Here is a 14,660-nt window from a genome sequence, read left to right as displayed (position 1 = left end):
CTCGTTACTATTTGAAGAGAGGGCTTTGAAAAAACGTGTCATCATTTATAATGAAATTGCAAATAAAATGGATGGCTATGTTGATTATGGACATGGCGAGAATATGGGACGAGAACATAAAATTCCTGACCATGCGTTAGATTTAAAAAAAAAACGAATCTATTAATGACTCAATATACTATGTCTCACCAAACCCTGTGGTGAAAGAACATTAGTAAGATTAAATCCATCAATGAAACAATGCTGGGTTGCCGCTAGAAGAAAATATACAGCGCAATGCTAGGGTTGATGCCACTAGACAATTAGAAGATGTGATTGCAAACGGTGCTTCAATCAGCAGTGAAGTTTATGTGGTTGTGGAACCAGTACCTCAGGAAGAGGAGCTTGTGGAGCCGCATCCTCAACAGCGCAGTGCTAGGGTTGATACTACTAGACAATTAGAAGATGTGATTGGAAACATCACAAATGACAGCTATTTTGATGAAAATGACCTTTTGATCAGGGCTAAGATACAGTCTAGACATCATTCCGGAAAAATATACTTCGTTTACATTTTATTAGCGCAAGACTCTGATACCGCTGATACTGATGACCTCGTCAATTTAATAAAAGGGTATTATTGTAACTGTATTGTTGGTAAAAGGACTGTTGGGTGCAGCTGCAGCCTTTCAAATGGCATATAAAACACTTTTCAATAAATAATAATAATATGGTTTCCCCATCTTTTTCAGAATTAGCACCAACCATACTGGTGCTAATTCTGAAAAAGATAATAGTAATTGTCTGCAATCTCTATAATTCAAGAAAAAAACACGTAACAATTCTTCTTTACCATGGGCACAGCACAGACTTCTCATCAGAGACGTGCTAATATGTTCCAAAGATAAAATAGCCATAGAGAAATGCGCCGCTTAGGCTATTGCAGTGGTTGGCATTGATAATAGTTGCTAATCAAAATATATTAAAATCGTGTGCAACATGTAAAACAAAAATCTGGAGCGTGAACAACCTGAAGTTTGCCACCACATAGGATGTTTAAACCACATTGTAACGTTGCAGCTCCGCTGTTTTTCACAAATTGATTTTCTTACTCGATATTTGGATTTAGGATACCACTAACGACATCTATAAGCGTGATTTAGAAGTATGATACAATAGATGGAGATGGCGCTTTTTGCTCAGTCAATTCAAATATATTTTATTCAAACATTTCCTGTTTTTATTTTGATTATTCTATTTTTAAATATAATATTTTCAGTGTTCTGGAATTTGTTTTCATCATGGTTTTTATTAGTATTTACTTTTTTAAGAGGCGAAACGAAACGTCTCGCGATGTCAATGACTCGCGACTGTCATTAGAGCTGTCAAATGACTTTGGAATTTTGGTCGATCGTGCGCAACCGCAATTTTATTATTTTCGGGGATGTAATCCCCTGTATTTCAAATCGTGTGATGCAAAATGCATCCACGATAATTTAATATATTTTAAAAATTAACACACATGAGAAATTCCCTAAATGGTATTTTGGATGAGGGTTGAGATGCTGAAGACTGCAAGTGAAGTTCAAATTAGCGAGCAGTCTTCATGCGGGACATATTATATTTTATGATATTCATGACATTAATTTCTTCTCATTTCGTATAAATTATTTCTCCTTTCTAAACTGCTGATCTCTTCGCATTTCCTCCTTGTCATCAAACCTCTGTCTCTGCAAGAGTTTGAACGCTTTCCTGTCGAGGAGATGCAAGAGCTTCATCTGGCACTGCGCGCTTGAAGCCGTGGAGGACGCTGCTTGTAGCCAAAAAGTGTGCGAGACCTGTTGGACTCGGGAAGAAGAGAGGAATGTTCAGGGTAACGGCTTATAACCGCATGGCTTCCAAGGTACCCACTTTTCCATCCTTCAAGTAGGAGTCTTTCCGACCTGACATCGCGCAGTTATCTTAACTAATAGAGTCTTTTAATATTTAGGCTGAGTTTTAAGAAATTTGTAGTGGCAATAATATTCACCAAACCGAACCTAATTAACAACCCTGAATCCCTTGAGGTTGGCACTATCTATTACATTAGTTATATCGTAATTGTTAACTGTATACGAGCTTACNACTTTTGGACAGCCCTGGAGAGGAAGCCGCAGTGACAACCCTGGTGTAAAGGACAAAAATAGTTAGATAAGTGTTAGATTTAAGTTTCTTCATAAGTTAATTGCACCTAACCCTTTTACTTTTACAGTAGGTAATTAAGTTTTTAAAATTTGTATAAAATATTTAAGGGTGAAAACAACCCCCAAAAATCTTTTCACATAGTCAGTATTGTCATCATCATCAACAGCCCTTTACAGTCCACTGCTGGACTATGAGCCTCCTCCACTATAGTGGAGGGTTTTGCCATAATCTCCACGCTTGGCAGGCGGGTTGGAGATCGCAGTTTAAAAGATTGATGTTTTTCAGAGAGCGCTGCTGCCCATTCTCTGTTTGATGTGTAGTCCCTAAGTCGCCTCTTACGACACCCGCGGGAAGAGTAGGGGTTGGTGACAAATGTATTCTACTCTGCCGTCACCACACGGTTAAATAGTTTAGTTTTTATACGCGACCAACTCAANCATAAGTTAATTGCTTAGCTAACCCTTTTACTATTTCAGTAATTAAGTTTTTAAAATTTGTATAAAATATTTAAGGAAAACAACCCCCAAAAGTCTTTTCACATAGTCAGTATTGTAGCCGCTTCTAAATATAATAGTATAAATTTTAGTTTGTAAATATAAGTTAAATAGTTTAGTTTTTATACGCGACCAACTTAATTTTGGTAGTGATTTTTAGCGTAAACAAAGTTTTTAAAAATCAAAATTTTATAGTTTAAATTGAGATAAAAATCTGTTTTTAGTGTCCCTGAATAGAGCTTTTTACACTCTATTCAGTGATACCAACAGATCCCGCGCGCATTTGATTTTTGGGGTAGTTTTACTAGTTTTAAGGCCAAAACTGAAAATAGACATTAGTTCAAAAGTGCAAAATTAAGTTGGTAACGACCGAGTCATAGTCTTAAAATTGTTATAAATTGGAAATTATCAAGTATTTAACATTTTTTATATTTTTTGGGGTAATTAGGTGTCAAGTCAATGGTAGTAACTTAAAAAAAAATTTAAATTTCGGACTTGTAATTATAAAAAAATAATTTCAGGGTTAAGGGGTAAACTTTTTCATAATTTTATTTAGCGGAAAAAACTTCATTTTTATTTAGATTAAGAGTTTAGGTTACAATTAATTATAAATTGTAAAACAAAAATACAAGGTACATTTTAAATTTTTATAAAAACTAAGAAGTAAAATAAAATAGGTAAAAATTAATTTTAAAATTACATTTTCATTAGGATAACTTTAGAACAGCCAATCTCTTCAATAGTCCATTTTTAAAACCGTAAAATATTTAATAGGAACTTTTTTCAGTAGTAAAACAGATAAAATAGCTCATTTTTTACTAACAAGGCCTGAAAACCCTGAAGGTCGGCATTTTTTGAAAATTTTAAAGTCTTAAAATAAAAAGTAGGAAATTTGTAAACATGAGGTCGAAATCCAGAATTTTTGGTTTATAAATTTCGCGCGTATTCGTTTTNACTTATTAAGCTTCTTGATTTGCAAAAAACATTAAAATTTAATAATTCAAGCTGTAAGCTGGCTCAGTGTTGGGGGTGGCCACCCAGTCTACTAATAGTTGTAGTTTAAAGTGCTTTGTTGATGTGGTAAAGGATTTGTAGGTGCTTTATTTTATGAGCACAATGAGCCTTTTTAAATGGGTATTTATTAAGAAACTCGTACCAGAAAGAGTTATCGTTCGATTGTGGTGATGCTAACAACGTATTTTGATTGGTAATGTTTGCGATCGGGGCTGACGGCGCCGCCGCACAGTAGTTTGATTTTAAAAATAGGTGGACATACGATCGAAAGTCATAATTTCACCGAAACAAAAATTGTTTTGGATAGCATTTTGAATGCTGATCAACATTTGTCATTATGCAGTTTTCGATAAAACGAGCCTTTCATGCTTAAAAAAAATATGACAAGAAAATTTGTATGGAGAAAATTTTTTTTTANTGAAAATTTTAAAGTCTTAAAATAAAAAGTAGGAAATTTGTAAACATGAGGTCGAAATCCAGAATTTTTGGTTTATAAATTTCGCGCGTATTCGTTTTCAAAAAAGGTAAACAAACCAAAGATTCAAAAATTTTAAAGGGGTGTAAAATTAAAACTAGGAGTTTTTATCAGGTTTTTCCACCGTGAATGTTATTTTTTCTCCCGGTTCAACAAACAGTGTCAAAATTCCAAATTCAAAATTAGGCGGGGTCATTTTTGGATTGTAATTACGTCAAATAAAACTAGGTCAAATTTTTAAAATTCGATATCTCGGAAACTATTCGGTCTATTTTAACGGGGTTTTTTGCAAATTGGTTAGCTATCCGAGGGCTAAATTTTTAATTGACAACTTTAGGACTCTAGGTAGAGCCGGGAGAGAGTTAGCATTAAGGGCTCTACATTCCGGGTACGCATCAGGCTAAACATCAACATCTGCCACCTGTCCTAGCACCACAAAAGGACACCCACTCTCGGACGCCGACGAGGATGGTTTCACCACCGTCAGTCGTTCGAAGAGGACCCGCAAATCCGCGGCCTCTCCCCCTCCTTCCCCCCCTGNGATGCAATTAATTAATCCAAGTAAGAATTTACGAGGCATACTGCTACCATCAAACAATGGCGATTGGACATCAATTGGGTAGACTACAAAGCAAAATTAAGAAAAAGAAGAGTCGCAAGCATTCGTGCTGCTCAAAATCGCACCGGCGGTGGCCCTTCTGAAGCCATTCCCCTAAATGATGTAGAGAAAAAATTCCTAAGTCTACTTGGAGAAGGCTTTGGAAGTGGGATACCTAATACCCAAGTAGACCCATTTCCAATTGTGAGTTATTTTTTCATTTTGAGAATACATAACTTTATTGAAATTAATTGATATTATGTTTAGAATTTTGAGTAATGTATGAATTAATTTGTTGTGAAATTTTTGTAGCAAACTCAGTCCGAACATACTGCACCTGAGACTGGAACATCTAATTCAGAANTCACCAAACCGAACCTAATTAACAACCCTGAATCCCTTGAGGTTGGCACTATCTATTACATTAGTTATATCGTAATTGTTAACTGTATACGAGCTTACAAAACAAAATAAATTGTGTCAATTGAGAGGGAGCTGTTTTATTTACATTTTTTTAATTTCAATACAAGGAAAAGTAACTCTTATAAATTTCTGCAAGCCGGACAACCTCTATTTTCACGTGCAGACATTTCACCATCTTCTCAGTCTGCACCGGTGGCGGTTCAATCCGGTCACCAAGCCGCCAGGAAAAAACCCTTTCTTGCAACATCCCATCAATCATAAGAGTATCAGCGTTGCCAGACGTCCCGATTTTCAATCAAAAAGATTACAGTCAGCTATAAGCCCTTACGACGAAATACCTACAATTCCACACAGAATGTCTAGAAGGCGCCGATGGCGACCACGTGGCCGCTCATGAGCAAGATTGTCAACGAAACGAAGATCGGAACCATGCCGTAAATGCGAGAATTGAATCTTTCCTTTCAGCTTGCACTTTTCAGGGTATTACTACAAATAGGACATAAATAATTTCCACTCAACCTTTCAAAACGAGCACACAATGCTAAAGCGCAAGGTCAGGCGGGTAGCTTGAATTGCCCAAATTCGTAAACTAAGTCAGAATTCTATGTTTTTTTTTTCGATTCTGAATGATACCAACTCGCCATCATATCTGAAGTCTCCATTCACTCTACTCAGCTCAACGCACCCACGTCAGCTCCGCTCTTCTAACAAGTTCGTCTTTTCCACTCCTCTTCACCGAACTGGATTTCTCTCTGACTCCTTCCGTCTCCTGGCAACAAGGCTCTGGAATTCTCTGCCTGAAGAGATCAGGCAAGCCTCTAGTAAGTATTGTAAGGTTTATGCTTTTAAACATATATTCTTAATGATGGCAACTCGATAAGAGAGGAATGGCGATGCGGGGGGACCGGCGAAAAGGGAGCATTATGTGATTTTTTGGACTGGATGTTTTGTGCTGAGATTTTGTATCTTTCTATCGATTGATTCTGTTTAACTGAGCGATAAAACAATAAATAATTGGTGACAGCGATAATAAACAATAAATAAACAGTGAATGGTGGTTTTCCTCACAGTATTATGTTTAAAATTACAGCTAAACTTGTTTATTTCACAAAGAAAAAGGAGGTTTGGAACACCATCACATCAAAATATAGCAGCTGCACTAGCGGTCACATACTTTTTTCTTGTGATAATACTGCTGAAGAGTGTCCATTCAAAATTAAACACGGATGAAGGAAAGCGCTTCTAGATTGGAGGCAAAACAAAGTCACAAAACAACTCTTGTTGTAGAGAAATACATAAGTGCTACTTTGTCTCTTAAATCCTGATGCAGTTAATTAATCCAAGTAAGAATTTACGAGGCATACTGCTACCACCCAACAATGGCGATTGGACATCAATTGGGTAGACTACAAAGCAAAATTAAAAAGAAGAGTAGCAAGCATCCGTGCTGCTCAAAATCGCACCGGCGGTGGCCCTTCTGAAGCCATTCCCCTAAATGATGTAGAGAAAAAATTCCTAAGTCTACTTGGAGAAGCCTTTGGAAGTGGGATACCTAATACCCAAGTAGACCCATTTCCAATTGTGAGTTATTTTTTCATTTTGCTCCTCTAGATCTTGAACACCCTCTCACCCATGAGTAAAGAAGTAAGCAGTCTTTTATAAAAATATCTCACTGAGGAAAAAACGCTTAGATTTAATTGATTCTTTAGAAATTTATCATGATAAATTAGTGGAAGGTAGGTCAAATCATGCCTCTGACGTTGAGCGGCTGGAGGCTGATATTGGTGATTTACATAAGTCTTTAGAACTTCTATCTTCTAAATACCACTCTGCCCAGGAACAAATCAAAGAACACATCCTGGCTGCATATAATCNTCACATAAAAAAAAAAAAAAAAAAAAGAAACGGAAGTCTAGTCACGGGTGATGACCGACGCCTTTTTAGGTCCCCTTTGCTCTGCTGGCCGTGCTCGTGGATAGAAGTTCTGGTGTGCGTGGTGTCGTAGTGTCCCGATTCCGAAGAGGTCTTAACAGTGCCATTCCCAAATAAACGGGCAGGGCACGCATCATCCTCCTCAGCGAAGAAAAAAGGGAAATCTCGGATAAAATCCGAAAGCCCCGTAATTTTGCGGACCCACTGCCACGTGCTACGCTTGGGCCCACACTTATTGAGATTTTGGTTGGGCAGTGCTCGGTGGCGAGCTCTGCGCGGTGTCCTGCTATATAGCTGCTGTCGCCGGATTTTTTCCTCCGTTGAATGTGTTTGACACCGGCTGTCCCGCAGTGCCAGACGCTTGCTGCACCCAACGGGTGCGGAGGGGGTTGAGCCGAGTGGTACGACTTCACCAAGTAGCGCGACATTTAGTAACCTTAAGTACTTTAATGGGTACCAACCAAACGGCCCAACGACCCATCCCTTTAAACTTATTTTTTTTGTGTCACATACACAATAAATTGTATTGTTAAAAAAATGTTTTTATTTTTCCCCGGCAATTTTTTCAAATTTACATGGCGCCCGAACAGGGACGTTGTTGGGTTCGTGGAGATTCTCCCCGGCACTGGTCTATTGCTCAGTGACGGATTGGTTGGTGTTGAGGCCAATCACTAAAGTCTCAGTGCCGAAACTTCGCGCAGAAAAAGGAACATCACTATTGTCTATTTCACTACTCTATTATTGTCTATGAAAACACTTCAATTTACGAAACCCAACGTTCTTCTGTACAAATTTTTATAAATCCAATTAAATGGATGAAAATCAAGAAAGTTAGTTTCAATACTACATATTACACAAACAAATGGTGACCCCGACGTGATTGCAACGAGAAAGTCAACGAAACCAATTCAACAAGTCAAACCGTTGAACATTGGAAAAATCCAGCTCATCCTTCAGGAAACCGCCAGTATCCAGCTGCAGCAACTATTCCGAGGGAAGTGCGATTCCTATCCTTGCTACCCATTCCTTCCAGCTTCCATTTGTGTGAATACAGTTGTTAAAATCTTGAACACCCTCTCACCCATGAGTAAAGAAGTAAGCAGTCTTTTATAAAAATATCTCACTGAGGAAAAAACGCTTAGATTTAATTGATTCTTTAGAAATTTATCATGATAAATTAGTGGAAGGTAGGTCAAATCATGCCTCTGACGTTGAGCGGCTGGAGGCTGATATTGGTGATTTACATAAGTCTTTAGAACTTCTATCTTCTAAATACCACTCTGCCCAGGAACAAATCAAAGAACACATCCTGGCTGCATATAATCTTTTGCAATTAAGTACATGTAAATTGCCAAAAAAGCATCAACCACATGTTTGCCTTAGGCCATCATTGTCAAAACCATCAAGAAATGTTGTTATACTATCAGACAGTCTAGGGATAGGTTATGGGCCACTGTTACACAAAAACATTGACTGCAATGTTTTGAATAATTGTATGCCAGATGCTTCTTTTGACCAGATTATGAAAAGCCTACAACAAAGTAACTTAAATAGGGAATCGATACTAGTTCTTGTATTAGGAAGTTCACAGAGTGTTAACGAAAGAAGCGTCCACTCCTCGTGCTGCGGGGAGTGGACCGTCTACGCCTCGAGGCGCCACGAGGCGGAGTTTATTGTTGGGACGTCGCCGACCGCTGCAGGACCACGAAATCATGGAACATCTGTTCTATGGTAAGTTAATTATACAGTTTTCACCAAATCTAGCAGCTCGCCACCTTCCATCTGAGTATAGCTAATTTTATTGTTTTAATTTTATTAGGAAGTGAGGAAGACTCTTTGGAGGAGGAGGAGGAGGACGGGGACGCTCTGGCGGTGCCGATTCCTCCAGGCGTTCCTCGAGGATGAGGTCCGTGGGGAAGAAGGAGCCGCACCAGCGGCCCTTGATTTTTCATGGCCTCCTCCGGACTTCACCCCCTCCGTCGAGCCGTCTTCGCCCGTAGTCCAGATGTTGCCAGCGGTCCCGGTCCTGCAGCCTGCGGTCCCGGAGCCCGCAGTTTTAGTATTTCGCCATAACCCTAGCAATGGGGATTGTGGTGAGAAATCACGTATTGAGGAGTACTGGAATTGTTCTCGTGACATTTTCAGTACTCCTGAGTTCTCGACAGCGATGAGTTGTGATCGCTTCTTGTTGTTGAGTAGGTGTCTCTACTTCCAAGACAACGCGATTTGCAATCCTGGTGAGCTAACTAGAGCTCAAGCTAAATTGTTTAAAATCCAGCCTATCGTTGACCATTTGAATCTCAAATTTTCCCATTTGTATACATTGGATCGAAATGTGGCAGCATAAAGCATAAAGCAGCGGCAGTCGGCATCAAGACTTTGGAGCTATGCGAGTCAAAGACCGGATACTTGTGGGTGGGTAAGGCTCAGTAAATCTGAAAGTTGCCAAGTGTTAGTACGATCAAACGGACTAAAATTATACCTTGAGCAAACGGCCGCTGTGACCTTCCTACCTTAAAGAAGAGTTTTCATACTTACACCAATCGCATGACCAAACTCTCTGTTCTTCCAATAAACTTCGGCTTGTTACACCTGTCCATCACTCTGCCTTCTTCTCAAAGTCCTTCACAGTGAAGGCTACTCGTTGCCACAAGATATCAGAGAATCGGAAACGAGGACATCGTTTAAAATGAGAGTGAATGATTTTTTGAAATCAATAAGCACAAGATTTACCCATTATACGACACCCCCCCCCCCCCCTCATCTTTTAAAAGGGATAAGAAACAATATCATAACAAAAAATTTGGAATTTATTCTGGATGGGAAAAAGCGTACGGCAAAGTAAAATAAGCCCATTTAGAAGCTCTATACAAGAAGATCCCAAGCTATAAATTACAAATGTATGCGCTTGATACTTGCGCGCTAAGCTATGCCATTTTTTAATACCTAAAATGAAAGTGAAATATTGTCCGAACTGCCACCATTGCCATGGGATTTACACCAGGTAAACATTTATTTGTACTTGCCTTTTATGCCAAAGTCATCTTAGTCTTACAAATATTATAGTTTCTGCTGCAAGACTTTCATTTCATATCTTCTCAGCACTTGCCATATGTTTGTCTCGAAGCGCTGGTAGGGCCCAAAAGATAAGGAGACATGTAAAGTGCCCCATAAGGACTACCTTTTTTATTTAGTGTATTATAACGTTCATAAGTGCCACTAGTAGTCTAAATGGAATAAAATATTTTTGATTTTGATTTTATCATCTGCTTGGAAATATTCCATGATTTCACAGCGTCATATAAATGCATTAAGATAATGTTTAGATCAATTTTTTTTATCTGACTTCAACAGAAGGATTTAATAAAATAAAAATGCATTGAATACATTGGACTTATTGACTGTCTCTATCTGGAACACGACAAGATCTGGACTGCCTAATAACTTAATTTAACACAAGCACGTTAATATATTTTATACTTGTATGTACTTGTGTTTGTTTATAGGAACTGGCAGAGTCTCCAAAGAAACTTAAGACACTGCAGAAATGTTATTATTCTTCGACATAAGTTACTTGATTCGGTAAACGGAAGTTATAACAAAATAGAAAAAGGTTAAGTTACCGATCTGCGGTCTCGCCAAAATCACCACATCAAAAGTTGTGGTATAAAAGTATACCAGTATTAAAATTGATGCAGTTTGTTGGTGGAGCACAGGTTCCATCTATTACAAGTTGGATTAAAACGATAGAAGCAGTCGTACGCGGCCATGATATTCCAGATCCTGAAGCAGCTTATAAAGCGCTAGTGATTAATAATGATATGACGATAAGACCTAAGACCTAGACATAAGCACGGCACTAAAGAAATATATGTATTTAAAACTGCCACGCGGTCTCGTGCTAGATGAGACTTAAGGCCACTTTCTACGAACGGGAACGCGTGATAAGTAACTTGCTTCTGAATGTATTGTAACTTCCTACTTTTTTATATTTTTAAACTTGCAGACAGTGGTGACTGAGTTTGTTGCGGCGCTTCTTCTCAGCACTTGCCAAATGTTTATCTCGAAGCGCTGGTAGGGCAAAAAAAGAATGAGACATGTACAGGCTCTTTAAGAGCATTTGACGATTTGTAAGTACTAATTTAATTAGTCTATACAAATAGAGATAATTTTAATTTTGATTTGATTTGAATAATACGTCGAAGATTAACTATTTTCTAGTGTCTGGCAAAGACGTAGATAGGTAATTCAATAAAAATATTGGAAGCGACATCAAAAAACCTGGTTGCCGTTCCAGAAACCATGGCTCTTCATCAAATTGTCACGATGCCATATACCGAAAATATACAATTTAAAAAATTAAGCTGCTTTTTGCAGCGGTTAGGCGGTGGAATCAGCAGAAAGTTTAGGGTGCGCTGAAGTTGAACTGAAACTTAGAGCAAATAACATTGAAAACAAATTGATTAATGTCGTATCACAACATTTTACTCCTCCATTTTAATCCTCTGTTGCAGGAAATGTTTAACCATCCGATCACGGACTCTATTAATTATAATGATTTTCATGAAACTTTGATAGAACCGATAGTTAAACAAATAGCAAATTCATTTTTAACATGCGTATACGTGTTCACTTAAAGAGGCATACAGAAAATATACTCAGTGATTTACGTGGCAAGAGACAGAAACTACACAAAGCAATGATGCAGCTGATCATCAAAGTGTCGGAAAGGGGGTACGTGAAAGCATCAATCACACGTATAAAAACATTTACCGAAGATCAGCAGCAAGTATTTATACAGCTGACGCATGCGCTGTACTAGCTGCTCTAGAATATATTGAGAACTCAAAAATACAAAAATGGATAATAGCTACAGACAGACTATCAAACCCATGTCACAACGCTAAAACTATCTTATTATTTGAAATAAAAGAAAGATATCAGAAACTATCAAATATGCCTAGGCCGCCCTCATCGCGATAACCCGAATATTCACGATGTGTAGCCAAGTATTCGCGAACCCTTCGGCACTTCGGGCGAAGCTTCGGGCTTATCGCTCCGCTGTCGGTAAGCTCTCGGACATCAAAGGGTTTTATCGCGATGAACTTCGCGGTGCGCGGCCACACTTCAGTCGGCCCTTACGCATCGGCAAAAGCGGACGCGTTTATAGTTTTTACTACGAACATGGATTGAAGCAACGAACAAACTTTACACTTGCGAGCAAAAGTATGGAATCACTTATTCCTGCCGCCACTTTTCGCCAACGATCTACCCGACAGCACTACCACCCCCATCACTTAGATGGTTAAAAAAGGGAAATCTCGGATAAAATCCGAAAGCCCCGTAATTTTGCGGACCCACTGCCACGTGCTACGCTTGGGCCCACACTTATTGAGATTTTGGTTGGGCAGTGCTCGGTGGCGAGCTCTGCGCGGTGTCCTGCTATATAGCTGCTGTCGCCGGATTTTTTCCTCCGTTGAATGTGTTTGACACCGGCTGTCCCGCAGTGCCAGACGCTTGCTGCACCCAACGGGTGCGGAGGGGGTTGAGCCGAGTGGTACGACTTCACCAAGTAGCGCGACATTTAGTAACCTTAAGTACTTTAATGGGTACCAACCAAACGGCCCAACGACCCATCCCTTTAAACTTATTTTTTTTGTGTCACATACACAATAAATTGTATTGTTAAAAAAATGTTTTTATTTTTCCCCGGCAATTTTTTCAAATTTACATGGCGCCCGAACAGGGACGTTGTTGGGTCCGTGGAGATTCTCCCCGGCACTGGTCTATTGCTCAGTGACGGATTGGTTGGTCACCTTAAGTTTTCTTTTCTTACTGTTATAATATTATAATAAGTATAATCATACTGTAGTGTGTAACGAATATCACAATAAGCCGAATATTGTAACTTACTTTACTTTTTGTTAAAAATATTATTTTGTAAAGTCAATATGAAGGAGGAACGCCCTATCCGGTTTAACATTTTGAACAGACGAATTGATTTACGAGGTTGCCATTCGAGATGCTGTGCCTGAAAAAACTGTAGAGTTGTTGCGTGCTCAAATTAAACGTTTGGCTCAGGATATACCTAGCGATAAGGTGAGTGTGTTTGAGGGAGAGGCGCTGGCTGAGCTTAAGACTATTTCCAAAATAGACGAGCTTGAGGAGCTGTGTAATAGGAAACCCCTGTTACTCAAAAAACTTAATAGAGTGCAGACTTTAGGCAACCATATCTTCCATAGGTTAAGCCGTGTTGAGGCTACGGAGGAAGATGATAGGTCTTTGATGGGACAGTTAGATGAGCGTCTCATCCCACTTTTAAAAAGGATCGACCGAATGACTCACACGTTCGTTAGCAGCTACGATTTCCAACCTGCTGAGGAGGAAGTGTCTAAGGTTGCTGGTTCGGCTGCGATTGAGTCATTGGGGGTTAAACCTGTATTAAATTGTTCTGCGTGTGTTCATTCTCTAAAGGATGATGGGCACAAATGTATGGAAAGTGGTACCCGCTCCAATAGCCATAACCAATATATATTTCAAAAGGCCTTTAGATGTAGAAAAATGCCTGCTATGGGGCCAGTTCTAATTCACGTTTTGAAAGCAGTAATTCCACTAAGTATTATATNACGATTCTGACCTGTATAGGTTTTTGTTGATTTTGAGGTATTTGTAAAGGATGGTGGAGAATTAGCGGGTCCTACCGCGGTATGGGGTAAAGGGTAGCGTCTGAAAGTTAATAGTATGGGCAAATACGAGGGCAAATATAGGCTTTCGAAAATATCTCTATTGTCATAGTAGGTCTACGCGGTCGATGGTGTTTAAGGAAGGTTAGCGGGTAGTCAGACAGTTGTGGTGGCGCCTTGGCCGGGCTTGGCAATTAGACCGTCTGGCAGTTGGCAGCCTTGGACGTCACCTAATTAAGTTATAGACTGAGGTCAGTTAAACGGCTCTATAATTTATGTTGTCGTGTCTTATTTGAGTATTGATTTTATTAGGGTAATAGAAATGTATCCCTAATAAAATTATATATAGGCAATGAAAATCTTTGTTTACTTTTAATTTGTGGTATTCAGTCACTATAAATGCCTTTTTTTTTAATGGCAACCAAACCTCTCTGGGAGGTTTATTTCTGCCAATGTCGAGTGAAAATTGACATAGTTATCAATAGAACGTGGGTGTTTCAGTTCTATTGATTTTTCATGGATTCCGTGGAGTTAAGTATGCCCGTAAGCAGGTTTCAAGACGCCACCGGGTCCAAAGTGGGTTGTTCATACGACAACTCACTCGACACTCGATGCGCGCTCAAATTCGAAGTATTTCAATGCTTTTTATAATTTATCACTTCACTGCACTTTAGAACACAAAATAACACCAAATTTGTACACTAAAGTCCATTAAATAATAAATTGTGTCCGAGGGTATGCCGAATTAGGCAAAGAACAAAACGCCAGTTCCAGAGCATAGACAGTTTATTAAAAAATCAGACTGAAGTACTTATAAGCCGGAAAAAATACTTTGATATCGTGAGCTAAGTAAGAACAGTGCCATCTAGTTTACAACA

General features: G+C 38.9%; 1 protein-coding gene across 1 annotated transcript; it reads left to right on the top strand.

Annotated features, from left to right (window-relative positions):
* The first annotated feature begins 8,185 nt into the window (after positions 1-8,185).
* LOC114362135 (uncharacterized) lies at positions 8,186-9,557 on the top strand. Its single transcript, XM_028317403.1, has 2 exons — positions 8,186-8,830; positions 8,919-9,557. Exons 1-2 carry the CDS (start codon positions 8,828-8,830, stop codon positions 9,444-9,446), a joined length of 531 nt encoding a protein of 176 aa, XP_028173204.1. The 5' UTR covers positions 8,186-8,827; the 3' UTR covers positions 9,447-9,557.
* Positions 9,558-14,660: the final 5,103 nt, after the last annotated feature.

Source organism: Ostrinia furnacalis, unplaced genomic scaffold, assembly GCF_004193835.3.
Source record: "Ostrinia furnacalis isolate ACB-3 unplaced genomic scaffold, ASM419383v2 OfSCF6229, whole genome shotgun sequence".
NCBI classification, from domain to species: domain Eukaryota; kingdom Metazoa; phylum Arthropoda; class Insecta; order Lepidoptera; family Crambidae; genus Ostrinia; species Ostrinia furnacalis.
Note: the sequence above shows the minus strand (reverse complement) of the source record. Positions and strands in the feature narration are given on the sequence as shown.